The sequence below is a fragment of the Neophocaena asiaeorientalis genome, unplaced genomic scaffold (assembly GCF_003031525.2).
Source record: "Neophocaena asiaeorientalis asiaeorientalis breed wild unplaced genomic scaffold, Neophocaena_asiaeorientalis_V1.1 scaffold417, whole genome shotgun sequence".
In the NCBI taxonomy this organism is placed as follows: domain Eukaryota; kingdom Metazoa; phylum Chordata; class Mammalia; order Artiodactyla; family Phocoenidae; genus Neophocaena; species Neophocaena asiaeorientalis.
This window is the reverse complement of record NW_020175387.1, coordinates 870,760-889,442: the sequence shown is the minus strand read 5'-3', so window position 1 is coordinate 889,442 and position 18,683 is coordinate 870,760. Positions and strand designations below refer to the sequence as shown.

Here is an 18,683-nt window from a genome sequence, read left to right as displayed (position 1 = left end):
AATCCTCCTATGTACTATCTTCCATTTTATTGTCTCTTCCACTGGCCGAATGTAGAAGACCATAATGCAAGCCTAGAGGAGGGCAGAGTCACAAGATGGAAGGGGTGTGGGACCTTGATTGACCAGGGTCCACTGCCCAGCAATACCCAATTGGTCTTTCCATGACCACTGAGTCTCTGGGGTGACTGTTTAGCAGTTAGTTTACCTTGACTAATACAGGGCACAGAAATCACCAGTCACTATTCTTTTCCAAATATAGAGGAGGCTTCACAGAAGAGGTACCTGATTTCCCACTTATCCCACATTGCCTCAGAGATTCTATAAGTACTTCTTACTTTCACAGATCAGGGTATTGCCTTGTTGCTTTTTATGTTTGTACTTATTCATTAATTTTCCCCTTTTGAACCATCACTTTACCCTTATTTGGCTAACAATACTAGCTCTACAAGGCCCTAAAGTTGCGTGCTATTGAATTCCAAATAGCTTATTGCTTTTAGCACCCTCCTCCCTTTCAGCAAATTCTTCTAGCCTTTTGATAACTTAATTCCTATCCTTTCCACATATTTATCTAAAAGGCAGCTTTTAAATTCTGGCACGGTGACCTACTCTTCCCCCTGGGCTTTGATACTACCAGATGCTTGAGGGAAAACATCCCCAATATGCCTACAAGCTATTTCAATATATAATTCTATCCAACTGAATGTCAGGCATTTCTAAAGAATGCTGTTGGTTGATATAATGTCCCTTGCCCAAGTTAAGGTTTTGATTTGAAATTGCTTATTGGAATGACTCATGTTGCATTTTCCCCAAATTTATAAATCTCTCACATTTTCTCTCCAATTCATCTTGCCTCCTTAAAAGATTAACCATTAAGAATGGAGTTTAACATGACATCTTTAGAAAGCAAAAGAAGAAAAATATTCTGCTTTTGAAAGGGAATGTACCCTCAGGCCAAAAAAAAAAAATCGCTATCTCTTAATACACATTGGGAACTGCCAGTTTTCACGCTGACAGTTTAAGATGGATTAGGATTCCATCACTGATCACTGCATAAATTCTTATACTTATAACCTTACCTCTTCTTCTGCAGCCAAACAATTAGGAAAAAAAAACCAAAACCTGTGTTTGGATATATTAGAATGTCAACCCTCTTAGAGTACTAGCAGTTTCCTGAAACAACTTAGGAGAATTTTGTGCTTAAGTATTTGGCAGACCGAAACCATATCCCCAAAAGTATACTAAAGTACTTCTCATTTGGGTGTGGAGGTGGGGGAAGGGGACCATTTGTGATCATAATTATTTAAACACGAAGTAAATCTCTTTGTTTGATTATATTGTCTTAATGAAGATGTTTTTAGGAAACCAGGATACTAGTTTTTCCTTTGAGATGCTTATTTAATTATAAACTTAAACAATTACTTTTAATGGAGTTTCTAAAAATTACCAAACCAAGTGTGATATTAGCGATGGGCTTTTCTTTCAGCGGTACCTAGAAAAAGAAGATAAAATTTACTTCTTGAACTTTACAATGAGTACATTTAGCTTAAAAAAAGGAAGACTTTCTAGAAAAAAACTAAAGTTAATTCCAATAACGTTTCTTCCAAAGCTGCAATGATGTAATTGGCGTAAAATAAGTTTACGATGTGTGAGAATACCCACACTGGAGACCTATCACGCTACTTAAATCTCTGCATTTGAAAGACCAACATGTAGCAGCTACTCACTTCAGCTGAATAAACGTCAAATGAATGCTTACTTCTGGGTTTCAATCAGTGGAGGAAATGAGCTACTCCCTAATTTCCATAGGGAGCTTCTAAAAATTACTAAAACTATACTGTATATATGAGGTGGCTAGATATTCTTGAACTTGGTCACTGTTTTTAACCATTCGTTCAGTCATTCAGCTAATAAGTATCGAGTGCCTATTATTCTAGGTGCTGAGTATTTAACAATGAACAAAACAGGCAAATCTCTGCCCTCACGGAACTTGCATTCTAATGGGGACGTGGACAATAAACAAGGAAATGGTCAAATAGATAAATAAAAATTTAGGGCCAGTAAGCACTAAAAATTAGGCAGTGTGAGGAGATGCGAGAACGCCAGGCTGGGAGTGGAGTGTGTGGCCCCTGAAGGGCCCCTGGTCTCGAGGGGTGACAGTTGAGGAGAGCAATGGCTGAGGGACAGAGCCCTGTGGAGACCTGTGAGGAGAGCCCCAGGTCTAGGGAGGAGCACGTGAAGGTCCTAGAGACAGCACTGAACTCAGGGTGCCCTGGGAAGAGCAGAGGGGCTGGTGTGGCTGGAGCTCTGTGGTTTGGAAGAGCGTGGTAATGAGGTTAATGAGACTGAGCTGAAGATGGGGAAGGTCACGGAGGGCTTCGGGCCCAAGTCAGAAATTGGGGTTTCGTTCTAAGAGCAACTAGAAGCCCCTGGAGGGCTTTGAGCAGGGTCGTGACCTGTTCTCATTGACCTTTCACATCTGTCTTTCCAGATATGTTCGAAGGATGGGCTTTAGGTGGGCAGAGTCAGACACAGGGAGAGAGGTTAGGAAGCTACATCATGAGTCTTGCTGGGAGGTGATGGTGGCTTGGGTGAGGCTGGGGCAGAGCAGGTGGTAAGAAGTAGTTCGATTCTGGCTGCATTTCAAAGAAAAACCGGCAGACCTCGATAATAGGTCAGATGTGGGAGGTGAGAGAGAAAGGAAGCAAGTGACGCTGATTCCTAGGGGTTTTGCCTGAGCCACTGGTTGAACGGGGGTTCCCTTTCCTGCCAGAGGTGATATCTGACGATGATAATCAAGAGTTCGGCTTTGGGCAGGTTTGCAATGCTTTTTAGACCCCTAAGTGGAGAACCCGCCAGGCGGCTATGTGTGTGAACTGTAGGGCAGACGGGTAGGCTGAAGATGGGAATTTGGGGCCATCAGCATTTGTAAGGGATTTAAGCCATAGGCCTCAATGAAATCATCTAGGGGGAGACTATCCAGAGAGAAGATAAGAGGTCCAAGGATGGACTTAAGGATCAAGACGAAGGAAAAGCCGGCAGAAGACTGAGAAGCGGTGCCTGGTGATGTAAGAGAAACAGTAAGCGGACTGGAGATCCTGGAAACCGAGGGAAATGTTGCCCTTTAATATTAGGAAAACACACCAAGTTGCTGATTGACGTGCTTTCATTTAGGTTCTGGTTAGCCCAGTGAGTATCTGGTGCCAGCCCATCTGGGTTCCAGCCTTGACAGTCATCCTGAATTAACCCAGCTCCAAATCTGGGCCCCCCGCCTAAATGGTCCCCCTGGTGAGGTCAGTCCAGCCCGCTCTGAGTCCAGCCGGGGTCGCCACTCACCCTCCTTCCCAGACGAAGTCCAGCCGCCTTTGCTGCCAGCTTTGCTCCTTCTCAATTCTCACCCCCACCGCCCTTCATGCCCCCAAAGACCACAGCTCAGGAGAGCATAAGAGGAAGTAAGGGGATGATCAAAGAGGGAGCCCCACGTCCTCAGAGTCTGCACCCAGACCCTCGCTCTCACAGGGCTCCACGCCTTGGTCTGGCTCGAGCCGTGTCTTGAGTGCCCGAATGGTGGTGCATCCTATCACTGGGTTGAGAGGTGGTACGATATAGTAGTTAAGAATCTGGCTCCAGAGCCAGGTCATCTTTGTCCAGATTTCAGATCCATCAAGATCAAATCATGTCGGTCTTGCGTACATTACTTCATCTCTGTCCCCCTGTCCTCTTAAACTGGGGATGAGAGTCAAGACTCCTTGTGGTGACTGTGAAGATAAATGAGTTAGCAATGGAACGTTCTTGGAACAAAGTGAGCGTCATGAGCACGGAATGCCATTTAAGAGCTGAGATTGGGCTTCCCTGGTGGCGCAGTGGTTGAGAGTAAAAAAAAAAAAAAAAAAAAAAAAAAAAAAAAAATAGTTGAGATATTTACCTCCCCAGAGTCGTATGGCTGAGAGGTGGTGGAGCCAGTCGGTAAGCCGGGCTCTTCACCATGTTGCTGCCCTGCCTCCAAGCAGTAAGCAGGGAGCTGGAGGTGGTGCCAGTTAGGAATTTTTTCCCCCCAGAAAGTCAGTTGTTAAACATTTACCGCAGGGGCTTCCCTGGTGGTTCAGTGCTTAAGAATCCACCTGCCAATGCAGGAGACATGGGTTCGATCCCTGGTCCGGGAAAATCCCACATGCCACGGAGCAACTAAGCCCGTGCGCCACAACTACTGAGCCTGCACTCTAGAGCCCGTGAGCCACAACTAATGAGCCCACGTGCCACAACTACTGAGCCTGCATGCCACAACCAGTGAAGCCCACGCGCCTAGAGCCCGTGCTCTGCAACAAGAGAAGCCACCGCAATGAGAAGCCTGTGCACCATGACGAAGGGTAGCCCCCGCTCGCCGCAACTAGAGAAAGCCCGCGTGCAGCAACAAAGACCCAACGCAGCCAAAAATAAATAAATTTTAAAAAGTAAGATATTAAAAAAACAAAAACATTTACCACATAGGACGATATGTGGCAGACACCTCCAGGACATGTCCATCAGTTAATCCCTGTAATAGGACGGTTTTACCGACTCAGTCTTCTAAATGGAGATGCTGAGGAACGACAAGGGAAAGACACTTTCTCACGTGACCCATCGTGAAGCTCAGGTCCAATTTTTACCCCTATCAAGGAAGACTCAGCTTTCCCCTGCAAACCACACTCATCACAGGTGACACAGCTCTACATGTCACCTCTCCAACAACCCTTCCCACCCCGCAGATGTGCCGGTGTTCTTCCCCTACGTGGCCTTGTCCTGACTCAAAGCATCAGAGAGCCTGAGACATGAGGGACCTCACGGCCACCTGCTCCGGGCACTGCCTCCTACCTGACAGCCGGCCTGTCCTTCCTCAGAGTCCAGCTTGTGCTCCGCGGACACAAGGTTCCTTCCTGTTCTGAGACCAAATCTCTCCGCCTGTGGCTTCTGCCCCTTGGGCTTGGTTCAGGCTTTCCCAGAAGGCGGCGCCTCCCTTTTCTACACCACAGCTTGAAACCTGATCGTGTCCCCAACCCCTCCTTCCCTCCCAGCTCCAGCCCCTTGGTAAGAGCAGCTCCCCCTGCCAGCATCGCTCTACTCTCCCTGTTCGCCTCCGTGAAGAAGGCTTTCTCACCCTAAGTCTCACCCCAAATGTGCCCTCTCTGTGACACAGGTTTCTCCGGGGAGCCCTGGGCGCCCTTCTCGAGGCTGCCGTTGTATGTGCTGTCTCTACAGCATCACCCGCTAGCCTGGCGTGGTCTGCACGCTTTCCTTCCTGCTGGGAGGCATGCCACGAACAGGCAGGGAGTGTGTCCGCGGAGCTTAGTTTCCTGGTGCCCAGTGCGGCACCCGGTTCGCAATGACTCTTTGTGGAATGAAGGACGGTACCCAGTCGTGACTCAGACAGACCGGACCCCTCCCCCTAGGAAATAATGACAGGCAGTGGCAAGCGTTATAAGGATAATGAACACAGTTGTGTGAGTTTTTGGAGCGGTCAGGGAGGCCTGCCTGGCCTGAGATCTGAAGCCTTGACAAGCAACCGGTCTTGAGGAGGGGGTGGCTTGAGGGACCGGCCAGCATGAGTCCCTGAGATGGGGGTGAGCTTGTCACAGTCAAGGAACAGAAAGGAGGCGGCGGGCACAGTGCAGGAGCGAAGGTGCCTGGACCCCCAAGGGCAGAGGGAGGTCCTAGAAGGGTTTAGGTGCCTTGATCTTAGGGTGAAGCCCACTTTTGAGAGGGGTGGGGAGCTCTTCGGTTCTGGCCTGATTAGGCCTGCAGCTCAGCCGGTCCCACTTCTCAGGCCCCCAGCCTCCCCTTTCCCCCGACGTCTCAGGCAGGCCCTCGGGCCTCCTTTTCGGGCCCAACACCAGCCTGGTCTCTCTCGGGAAAGAACCTGGTGTCAGAGTTTACACCTCCTTGTGGCTTCAATCCCCCTGTTAAAGGAATGGTGCTTTAGAACAACACAAGTTTATTATCTGACAGCTCTGTCATCAGAAGTCAGCCATGGTCTCACAGGGCTGAAATCCAGGTGCCAGCAGGGCTGTGCTCCTCTCTGGAGGCTCAGGGGGAGAATGTTTCCTTGCTTTTTCCAGCTTCTGTAAGCTTCCTGCATTCCTTGGTTCCTGGCCCCTTCCTCCACATTCAAAGCCAACAACTTCACATGCCTCTGACCCCTATTCCGTCATCATGTCTCTCTCTGACCAATGCTTGGAGGGCTTCTCTAATTTTGAGGACTCATTGGATCAGATTGGACTCCAGACTAATCATTGCATCTCCAGACCCTCAGTTTATCCCATCTGCAAAGTCCCTGGTAAGATAACATTCACAGGTCTCTGGGATTAGGGCTCAGACATCTTTGAGAGGCATTATTCTGCTACCACAGGACTCCTAGATCTTAAAAGGTCGATCAAATACAACTCGTGAACTGATCAGGATATAGATTTGAAAACCAACTTTAATGGACATTATTGGGACCATCAGGGAAATTTTAACATGACCTGGGTATTTAGATGATAGAAAGGATGTACTGTTAATTTTGTTAGATCTGATGATGGCATGTATCTTTACCTGATACGTGATTTGGAATACTACAGGAAAAACATGAAGATACATGAAACAAGATTGGTAAAATACTGATAATTCTTGATCTGAATGATAAGCCTGTGAGGGTCCAGTGTACTATTCTTTGTACTTTTGTGCATGCTTGGACCTTAATCAGGTGTCAGTAGGAGGCTAAGGAGGCATTTGGGATGGAGGTGAAGGTCTATTCCGGCCCCTCCCTCCTGCAATCTGACCACTAGGATGGCCACCAAATGCCCCAGGAAAAAGTCAGACTTCCGTGGGCCTCACCCATTGAGAGAATCAACAAGGTCTGCAGGCCACCTGCCTTTACCGCCTACGACTCTATTGCAGTACAACCAAAGGTTCAGAATTAAACAGAACTTTATACGTTATATTGTTTGACCATCATCCTCTGTTCCCACCCATCCTTCCCCACCAGGCAATCCAAGAATACATTAAGGGCAGTAAAAATAGTGAAACAACTATAATGTAAGTTTTTATCAATCACATACTCAAACCCAAATGAAATTCCTGAAGAGACAGAGCAGTGTGTGCCCATCCTCAGCGGGAATGTTCCTCATTCTCTTCGGAGGAGAATCTCAAAGGACCAAGAAATCCCAAATGAACCTTCGGGGCAGCAGAGGGGAGGGCTGCCGAGGCAGAATTCGGCCACGATTGCCCCGTAGAGCCAGGCCCCCTTGGGCGGAGGAGGCTCCCCTCTGGTCCTCTGTTTCAGGATGTCCCCATCTCGAGGGTCTCAGGCAAAGCCCCCTTTGTGGGGTCCTCCCAGGGAGGGTTTCCCAGGCACTTCCTCTGTAGCCTCACAGGACTCCAGGAAGGCTGAGTTTTGAGCGCTGGTTTCAGCCCATGATTGACGTTTGGAAAAGACAGTAACTATCCTCTGTATTCTTTGGAGGCAAGTTGTGGGGAAGGAGAACCTTCTCTCACACGGATAGCTGCAACCCAGCCCTGCTTTCCTGGGATGGTCTATCCCATGGTGCCCTGGCTGCAGAGCCTGCGGGTAGGGGTGGAGGGGTGCAGACGGGGAGGAGAAAGAACCTCCATGGAGAGAAGTTTTGGAGGAGGCCCTGCAGGGGGAGGAAAGCAAGGGAGGGCAAGATGAATAGGAGAATAAAGAGAAAACAGGAAGAAGAAACGTGTCTGCAAGCACTTGCCTGTCTGGGTGAGCTTCACATGGAAGCCGAAGGATAATCTATCAAAGAGTATTCCTTGAAGATGTTCTGTAAACACACTGTGACGATTTCAAACAGGAAAATGGCCCCAACAGACCAACTACCTGGGAGACGGGATGTAAACACGTTAAAGGTGACTCACAGTTCAGGGAGGTAAATGGCCGGGGCTGTCAGAAATTCATAGGTGGGACACAGGCTGGGAATCCACCACGCTGAGAAGTCAGAAAGCCTGCAGGAACAAAGGCGTGGAGGTAGAAAGCCCCGATGTCTTCCCAGACAGGAGGTAGATCAATCTGACCAGGGCGGAAGATCCATGCGGGCAGGACTTCTGAAATATTGGTGTGTCTTTAGGCCAATAGGCCAGGGAGCTTGTTGATAGCACTGACACCTGCCAGGTGTTCCTGAGGCTGGTGACTGGTCTGCTGTTTGGGGGAAATCACACCCTAGAAAACACACTAGTGAAACTGCAGCAAGTGAGGTTGTGGGGTAGAATGGTGTCAGCTGATGGAGGGCCCTGAATGCCAGGCCAAGAATATAGGATGTTATTCTGGGGCTGGGAGTTATTAATGGCTGTTGATGAAGGGGGTGGCATAATGATAGGGTTCTCTTAGAAGAGAGACAGATGAGCAATGTGCTGGAAAAAGTTGATAGAAATATACAGGAAACTGGACATAAATTAACATGGAGACAGAGAGCATAAAGGATTTTATGACTGAATGTCGAGCTCAACAGAGAAAGTTGTGTACTAAAGGCCTTCATTGATAAAACACCACTATAGCCCAGGCATTAACCTCTCAAACAATTCGACGTGGTAGGTGTTGTAGTTTCCAGTTTACGGATGCTGAAAACGAGGCTCTGAGACATACAGTCACTTGCATAAAGACACCCGGCTGGTCTGCAGTGGAGCTGACATTTTAATCTAGGCCCGACAGACTCCAGATGCCATGCCCATTCACTTCCTTGTCCAGACGACTGGAAGAGTGTATTAGTTTCCTCTTGCTGCTGTAACAAATGAACAGGCCGAGTGGCTTAGCCCAACACAAACGTGTTTGTCGTCTTAGAGCTCTGTAGGTCAGAAGTCAGACAGGAGTCTCACTGAGCTGAAATCAAGGTGTCGGCAGTTCCTTTTGGGGGCTCTAAGGCTGAACTGGTCTCCTTGCCTTTTCCAGCTTATAGAGGCCACGCACCTCCCTTGACTTCCTCCATCTTCAAAACTAACAACGTTGCATTTTGTTGAGCATGTTTTCCCGGCCACGTCTAAAGCCGGGAGAGGTTCTGTGGTTTTAAGGAGACATGTGATTAGATTGGACCCATGTGCATCAGCCGGGATAACCTCTCCATCTCAGTGTTCATGCCTCAGTGCCATCTGCAAGATCACTTCTGCCATATTCAGATTCTGGGGGGTAGGACACCTTTGTGGGTGATTATCCTGCCAAGTTCAGAGAGAGACGGACACTCGCCTTTGTGCCCAACACCATGTTTCAGTAAACACCGTCACCAAGGGGAGTTTTTGTTGAAGCAAAAATAATTAAATGAAAGACAACACACGAATTTAAAAGGAATGCTATTGGTAAAACAGAAACAGCGTGATTGGAGGAAGCCATGGCAGCATGGATGTCGCTACTCAAGTTTGTCCTAAACGCTGAAAACATTCCTTAGCACGGTTAATCCTGCTTCAAATCCGACTCTGTATTATTGTCAAGGCTGGCAACTACGTGGATTACCCAACAGTAAGTGCCTGATTGCTGAAATAAAGGTGATGGCTAAGTCTACAGTATAAGTGCCCAATTTTGTACTAATTCCCCAAATTCTGGAGCCAAAATTCCTATTCTTTGCCTTAGGAGACTGTCGAAGGCACGCCTTAGTCTCCCGACCACCCACACCTCTTTTTTTTTTTTTACACAGTGAGTAGCCATCACCTTAACTGACATCCCTTTGTTCCAACAGTAAGAGCTTTTTTATAAGGTACCAATTTTGTGGAAATTACCTGAACCAAGGGGATTGTGTAAGCATAAATGAAAGTGCGGACTATAATGAAGTTGTTAGAAAGCAGGGCAGCCAGCAGTTTAATTAAAGCTCAGTGTAATCAACTTTTTATTTTATTTTTAAAGTCCTACCATTGATTCATCTGAAAAGGAATAGACTGAGGCTCCTATCATAATGTGATAAAATTTAGAAATACGATGTTCTCTTTGGGGTTTCTTTTATTTTATATAAAGAGAGACTTGGCATTTTGTTATAGACCATTCAAAGTAAGAAAATGATAACTTAGAAACGTTAAAATTCACATTCTTTGGACAATAAGACTTCAAGCCTACTGAAGAAAAGACCTTCTGGTTTTTCAGTCATTTTTATTTTTATTTTTTTGCGGTACGCGGGCCTCTCACCGTTGCGGCCCTTCCCGCTGCGGAGCACAGGCTCCGGACGCGCAGGCTCAGCGGCCATGGCTCACGGGCCCAGCCACTGCACGGCATGTGGGATCTTCCCGGACCGGGGCACGAACCCGTGTCCCCTGCATCGACAGGTGGACTCTCAACCACTGCGCCACCAGGGAAGCCCTTTCCAGTCATTTTTGAATGACTTCACGGAGAGTCGGTCTCAAAGATTGTTGGGAAGAGAAGTGAGGGGAGTCCTCAGCTGCAAATGAAGATGTTTGCATTTCCTATCATTTTCTCATTAAAGGAGACTGATTTAACGAGCTGCATATATGTCCAATGCGTGTGTTCTGAAATGAATCCAGCAGTTAGACCTGCTCCCAGGAAGAATTCCATATGAACAAGCACTTTAGGGGGAAAAGGCAAAACAAAACAAACCTTGAGCACTTCCTTCAAAATGAAGGCCACATTCGGACATGTATGGTTACCATTGACTTTAATGGGAACAGCCTGTCTGTTCCTGGGATTCAGGATGTGAAATCGGTGGGAAAAGTGTGAAATGGAAAAAAAAAGAAATAAAAGGATCCATTGGGCATCCTGTTCAAAGACTCCGAAAAGAACTGCGTGTCATGAGGGGATGAGTTAAAATTCACATTTTGCTAATGAACCATTGTTGTCTCTCAGAGAATGACTTAACGCTGCTGTGTTGTCATTACAAACTCTTTAGTCCCTGCAGAAGGAAGCAAGAAGAACAGGCACTGGTTTCCACAGTTTGCTGATCGACAAGAGAAAAGTTAGAAATTACAGAAATGGCTGGAAAGGCTCACCCCCATCCTGTGGACACACACACACACACACACACACACACACACACACGTGTGAACCAAGACCAACAAACAGGCATGGAAAGTATCTTATTGGCATCATGTTTCTGGCATTGCTATAACTACGCACAAAACAAGCGATACACGAAATGGCAGCGACATCTGTTTTAGAACCTGTGGGGCTTTATTCCCAAAACAGTTGTAAAATCTTTTGGGGACAAAAATATTTCTATGTGTCTCTGCAGATGCCCTCCTCTAAGGGAAACACACACACACAAATGGATACAAGTGTTGAGCTGAAAAGACAAGAATAAGAAAAGGAAATGTCATCCGCTTCTTTAAAACACTTTAAAAATTTTTCTCCTTTCAAACAAAGCTACATCTATTGCCCTGGATATACCTTAAAAAAAAAAAAAAAGTCCCGGAACATATAAATTATCATAAAGCTAAAGTTTAAGATTCCAGTTGGTAGACTGTGGTAACATACAAAAGGATGCTGAGTGAGTTTGTTTTGATTTGCTAGGAAAACATTTTCTGACCTTGGAAATGAAATCATATAGTTGTCTGTTTGTTTATGGTCAAAGCCATATGGAGGGTTCTGGGTACTTATGTTAGTGTATCTTTGAAATTCTCGAATCCACAGTGTGTGGGAAGTTATACAACTTGGGTTTAAGCATCATTCAGGATGTTGTTCATTAAGGAACCCAGATTTACCTCCTCCCCGCGACTCCCCAAGGTTAGTTTACATTTATCACACGGCAAATTGTCCGTGCTGAGAGGGTGACCTGCAGGCAGCAGGAGCTGAACATCTTTTATCTCTTTACCATCTCAGTAATGGACAAGGTAGAAATTGCTTCTTTTTAAAAATGTTTTATTTAAGTATAGTTAATTTACAATGTTATGTTCGTTTCAAGTGTACGGCAAAGTGATTCAGTTATACATACATATATGTATATATATATTCTTTTTCAGATTCTTTTCCATTATAAGTTATTGCGTACAGTTCCCTGGGCTATGCAGTAGGTCCTTGTCATTTACCTATTTTATGTAGTATGTGTATGTTAATCCCAGACTCCTAATTCATCTCCCCCGACCACCACACACTGTCTCCTTTTGTAACCGTAAATTTGTTTGCTGTGTCTGTGAGTCTGTTTCTGTTTTGTAAATAAGTTCATTTGTATCATTTTTTTTAGATTCCACATATAAGTGATATCATATGATATTTGTCTTTCTCTTTCTGACTTACTTCACTTAGTATGATCATCTCTAGGTCCATCCACGTTGCTGCAAATGGCATTATTCCAATCTTTTTTACGGCTGAGTAATATTCCAGTGTGTGTGTGTGTGTGTGTGTGTGTGTGTGTGTATGAACTTGCACTTGCTTCTAATCGGACTTCAACTATGTCTCCCCAAATGAAGGCTATTTGATTTTTCGCTCACTCCAAAGTGTCCTTTAATATTACGTCACATATTTATAACATGTTCTTAATGTTTTGTAAAGCAACTGGCCTCTAGCAAGTAACAATTTATTCAGCTCAGGTAGTTTAAACATAAGAATTTTGTTTACCGTCTTCTGGACAGATTTGGACGAACACAGTAAAACATTTTTGTGGACTGTTCCATTTTAGTTTTTGTTCGAAATGCTACTCCGTTGTACGTTGTTCTTTGAAAAGACCGATATTGGGGTCATGCTAAACGTTATGTGGCTATTTTGGGGGTTGCTGCATTATTCTGTTGTTGCGGGCGTTTTGCTGTAGAAGGCGAAGCAAACCCATCTCACTCCGTGGGCTTTCTTACCCGCTAAAGTGTCCTTTCAGGGGAAGTAGTGGGTGATGAGTGGGGTTGAGAGTGGAAGGAGAGCCCGATTCCTCATGGAGCTCATGAGGAGCTGGGAGGAAGCAGTGGGGCCAGGGCTGTATTAGTACCTGTCAGAGCAGTGCCTGGTTGGCAGCCCCTGCCCATCTCGACTTTCCTGAACCGTTTGGCTTATCTCTCCCTCTAAAGCACAGCCGAGCCCTCTTTCTCTCTCCGTTTCACGTTTGCAGTCCCAGCACCTCCTCTCACTGGATAGCCTCCACCCCACAATCCCAGGCAGACACAGCACCTCGTTTCTCCCTCCTCCCAGCCACCACAGGAAGGTGACAGAGGAACTCTTCGGAGAGCGACGGGAGGGAAGGCAAGGAATTGTGGCCTTTGGGTCATTCTAAGTGATGAAATAATTGCTATAGCAATTTAGTTTTAACCAGACTGCGAGTGTTATAGAAGTGCCAGATGAGGTCGCAGAAGTCAACCCAGGGACCCCAAAAAAGCTGGAGACTGGAAACTGTGTGATTCCCCACAAGGTAATAAAGCCCTTCTCTAGCAAATGGAGATCATTTCATGAGCTTACCTCAATTCATTATCATGGGAAATAATCAGTAGAGTGGGCATAGAGGAGGTTATAGGAGTGGTTTTGAAATAATGATATTGAAAGGAGTTGTGCTGAAGTTGCCTAGGCTGAATGTGAGCAGTTTGTATGTTCGAAGGAAATAAAGTGATGTGACCAAGGATGTGGGCTGGGTTCACATCTCTCTGTGCTCTGCCACTTACTAGCCGTGTGACCTCGAGTAGGCTGCTGAATTCCTCATGGGAAGGACCTACCTTGCAGGGCTGTGGTAACACCGGAGGTCACGCAGGTAAGGGACCCGGTCTCATGGCTGTGGCAGAGGGATGCTCATGAAATGGCAGCTGTTTACAGAGAAGATAAAGTGTCTTCATCGCCTTTTATAAAGTAGAAAGAAGTCCTCTTAGATTTATAAGCAATTGTATTCAGGGTTATCGATAAGATGTGGGCTGAATGATCTCATCAGACAGTAATGAAGGCTGAAAACAGTTAAGGGAATGTTATTTGGAAGCTTTTAAACATACCTTTGGAGGGAAGCAGTCACACAAGAATTCTGAAAATGCTTCATGGCATCGAGTGAAAGAGCGCTCCGCCATTCCAGCTGGTAGGACATTCTTGGAGCAAATGACAATCATCCTGACAGTGCTTGGGGACCTGCCTGTCACATTGATTAAATCATCCAGGAGATTTTGCAAGAGCTGAAACACCCAACCTGCTCCCTGAGACCTCGCCTTCATCTCATATGTGCATCTCTTTTTGGGTGGATGCGAACAGGTGTCACTGGGTCCTGGACTCGGTGAAGTAAGACATTTGGTTCCTGGTATTCAGGCAACAAGTATTTCCAAAGCAGCTAGTGAAACTGGGCTCCAATTAGCCTATAAGTGATTTTCAAAAAACGATTTCGTTTTGGTTGTCGTTTTGGCCTTATTGGGAATAAAACAGGACCAAGAAGCCCTGGAGCTCTCAAAAGTCTCATTCAGCAGTACCAACCACATTGCAGATAGATTATTATAGAAGGCACTGAAATAGCCGTCTATAATAATCCATTTGGGAAGAAATTGATAAAAATCAGCATTCCTACCAATAATTCACATATTAACGGATCAGAACAAAATAGTTGTTCATTTGTTCAAAATTGTTGCATATACAAAGAACTCTCTGTTCACTCGCCCACCCCACGAAGCTGGGCTATCTGGAGAGGTCCGCCTCGGACTGGTCTTAACAGGTTGGTAGCGAGCGGGCCAGGCTCCTACCTCCGTGCACGCACAGAAGGCGGGACTGCAGAGCTCAGGTTCACGTGACGAGCCCACAAGGATGTGCACACCCACGGGACCATTCTCAGCAGAGTCACCCGGGAAGGCTGCCCAGCTCCCTCAGCGTTTCAGGACTTGAAAGGACCTCAGAGGTCATCTAATTGAATTTAATAAGAATCAAATATCTCTGCGAATTACTTTCTTTTAGGCGGAAACTTGTCCAAATCTGCATCTTTTGAGGGTGAATTTAACTTTTGAAAGCAGCCAAACTTCACTCAAAGCCAAGTCTAGGGAATGAGGTAAATGGTAGGGATGGACAAATGAAAAATAAAGTGGGGCTGTAAAATGACAAAACGGGTTCGCTCCAGTGATCCACAAAGCGGTGCTGAGAGGTGATTACAAAAGCACCTAGAGAAGCAGATGTTCCTCGGAGTCCTGCTGGGTACAACCCCCCTGAGGGCAGGGGAAGTTTATATCAGATCTTTACAAATGTGCACACCCTTTGGCCCAGAAATTCAGTTTCTAGGAATTTATCACAAGGAAATTATTGAGAACGTACTCAAAGATTTTTAACCGTTAAGAAGCTTAGTGCAGTGTTAATAACAGCTTAAAAAGTGGGTGTGGCCTCCATGTCCAACACTAGGGATTGGCTAAATACAGAAAGGCACGTAAAGTCTGTGAGATACTGTGCAGTCCTGCAAAGTGATGCTGCTGAAATGTTTCTGCTGAGGTGGAAAACTGCTCATGTTCCATGACAAGAGCAGGTTCTAAAACAGTGTTAGGATACGACCCAGGTTAGAGAGTGTACATATGGGGAGGGGATAGAAAAGGATATGGAAAGATGTACACCAAGTTGTGAGTGGTGGGTAAGACTGTGAATATTTTCACATTCTTTTTGCTTGCCTACCTATTATGATTTTTCTGTAATGAAAAACGATTTTTATAATCAAAAGATAATATAAGGAAACATCAGAGAGAGGAGAAAGAGGTTCTACTGTCCTTAAAGAGGAATGAAGATGTACCGGTGCTCATTTGCTAGGGCCTCCGTAACAAAGGACCACCAACAATAAATTCAACAGGAATTTATTGTCTCACAGTTCTGGAAGTTAGAAGTCCAAGATCAAAGTGTTGGCAGGGTTGGTGCCTTCCGAGGGCTATGAGGGAGGAATCTGTTCCATGCCTCTCTCCCATTTTCTGGTGGTTTGCTGGCAGTCTTTGGCATTCCTTGGCGTGTGTCGCGTCACTCCAATCTCCGCCGTCTTCTTCACACGGTGTTCTCCCCATGTGGGTTTCTGTTTCTGAATTTCCCCTTTTTATAAGGACATTGGTCATAATGGATCAGGCCACACCCTAATCTAGCATGACCTCATCTTAATTATATCAGCAGTCACCCTATTTCCAAATAAGGCCATATTCTGAGTATGGGGGTTTAGGACTTCGACATATGGATATGGGGGGTGGACACAATTCAACCAATAACAGTGCCCAGTGAGATGGCCACGTTGCTCCTTACGCAACCGCTGTTAGTGCTTACCTGCCACTACAGCCTACACCAGCTGCTGTATAGTAGGAGCCTGTACCAAGATCAGGGGTAGTGGGGTAGGGCGCTGACATCCCCACAGGACTCCAGGTTCAAAGAGGTAATGAAGAAACAGAGAGCCCAAGCACGGCCTCCCCCTGCCCACCCAGGCTGGGGCTGCAGGCATGAGTGAGAATTCAAATTAGCACGTCTGAACTGGGGAGACCAGCTTAGAGACCTGAAAGGAAGAAGGAGCCTAAAAAAAAAAGGAAAGGATATATTTTTCCTTTTTGGTTGAATATAGGGGTTGAGATTTAAAAGACGGAATGACAGAGAGAGAAGAGAGGAAAAATATTACAAATATTACACAAAAATCTGCACACAGATGTTGATAGCGGTTTTATTCATAATCGCCAAAAACTGGAAGCAACCAGGATGTCCCTCAATAGGTATAAAAGGATAAAGAAACTTGGTACATCCACGCAATGGAGTATATTCAGCAGTGAAAAAGAGATGAGATGAAAAGACATAGAGGATAGAGGAACTTTAAATGCATATTGCTTAGTGAAAGAAGCCAATCTGAAAGTGCTACATACTGTGTGATTCCAGCTGTATGAATTTCGAAAAAGACAAAACTATAGAGATTAAAAAAAAAAATTACTAGGGGTTGCCAGGGCTTGGGGGGAAAGGGAGGAGGGGTGAACAGCTGAAACACAGTGGATTTTTAGGGCAATAAAATTATTCCGTATGATACTGTAATGTTGGACACGTGACATTATACATTTGTCAAAATCCATAGAATGTACAACACAAGAGTTGTAGACTCTGGACTTCAGTTAATGATAATATATCGCTATTTCATCAGTTGTAACAAACGTACCTCAGGAATGCAGGATGTTAATAATAGGGGAAACAGTGTAGAAGGTGGAGTGGGAGAGGGTATATGGGAACTCTCCCTGCTCCATTTTTTCTGCAAACTTAAAACTGCCCTAAAAAAAAATAAAGCCTATTAACTGAAAAACCAAAACCAAAAAGATATATTTCACGCAAAGAGATGTAGAAGAGATCATGCACTCAGCCACCCAAAAGGGGCCCCTGGCAGATAAAAGTTTGAGCAACTGGCAGAGTTAGCTGTTTGTCAGAGGCAGTTGAGAAGATACAGATGACCAAAGTGTGACCCAGCAGGATCTCCAAGATGCAAACAACTTTGGCCGCTCACACCTATCTCAGACACAACAAAGCTCTTCTAATTGACCTGAGAAGTGGTGGGGTTTGGGGAGGGGAAGAAGAACCAAATTCTTATTCAAAGAAATAACAATTTGGACCTCGCACTAGAGTGTCAATAACTTATGCAGATCTTATCAGCATCACATTTTTTGGTGCCTCCCAGCTATTCAGCGAGGCTCCACCAGCCTGTCAACACCATTCAGCATCCCACGGATCCGCATGCATCCCGCATCCCCGGCATATCCACACCACAGGAGGCTCTGCCGCGGCCAGGCCTGCCTTCCCGGGGCCCCATGGAGCGCAAATTTTCTCTCTCCTCACAGGATACCATCATACCATCCCCTCGGTATGCAAGGGTGTATTTGGTCCATTTCTGGACTCACATTCTGTGACTTGCTTGAGGCTACATGTCTATAAAATTGAACGATACATTTATGCTAACTTTGGAAAGCTGGAAAAAAATCTGATGTTCTCACATCTGGAGGAGGACAATGTGTAGTTTCAGTAATGTGAGGAGAAATGATGCAAAACTCATCATCAAAGAATGACAGGCTTCTACTAGGCGTTTTCTACATTTGCGGATAAAACATTGTGATTTTACAAAATTATGGATAAGGCATGAGATTTATGGAGACTCCTCCCTCCACCTCTTCCCCCAGACACACAAAACTAAAGCCTTCGTAGTATATGCATTGCTCCATCATAATACAGCCTCTTAAATGTAGTTTTGTTAAATGATACAGAAAAGCATTTATTTAGACTAATGAAAATGATAGCCTTTACTATATATCAAAGCTTTCTTTTACCATTACGTACCTATTTATTACATGAAAGTCAGTAACTGGATCTCCTTGTCTGTGTGTTTGTTTTCGTTTTTAGGCAGCTTTAAGTGCCTTGAAACAATTTTCTGAACAAGGACTGGATCCAATGGAAGGAGCAATGAATATTGAGAAAGGTTCTCTTGAAAAGTGAGTACATCTTCTGTTGTATTCTTACATTTGTAATTTTGTAACTGTATGAAAAATAAGATAGACATAATAATAAGGTGAAAAACTCGAGACAATAATATCTATACCCTACAAAATTATTCCTAATACAATTCAATGCAAATAAATGAGAGACAGTCTATATGGTCATATTTGTTTCCTGTAAATATGTCTGTGAAAGTTTTAATCTACTGGTTGATCATTATTTCTGCATTTTAATGCCTTTGATGGAAATATTTCTGTGGGTTTTGCTGACCACGGAGATTTGCAAGACTTGCAAAAGGTGAATTCTCATTTCAGACTGTTGGGCATTCTCTGACTAAACCATTTTCTGAGGTAAATATTTTCATTCACATTCCTGCAAG

The 18,683-nt window shown here is 45.2% G+C and overlaps 1 protein-coding gene across 8 annotated transcripts in view; it reads left to right on the top strand.

The window, feature by feature from the left end:
* The window catches only part of STAU2 (staufen double-stranded RNA binding protein 2), a 305,778-nt gene that overhangs the window by 285,132 nt on the left and 1,963 nt on the right, over positions 1–18,683 (top strand). For all 8 annotated transcript variants that reach the window (XM_024765757.1, XM_024765756.1, XM_024765753.1 and 5 more), the window contains one exon: positions 18,212–18,300. In XM_024765757.1, the coding sequence (XP_024621525.1) occupies positions 18,212–18,300 (89 nt within the window). The remainder of the gene's footprint in view (positions 1–18,211; positions 18,301–18,683) is intronic.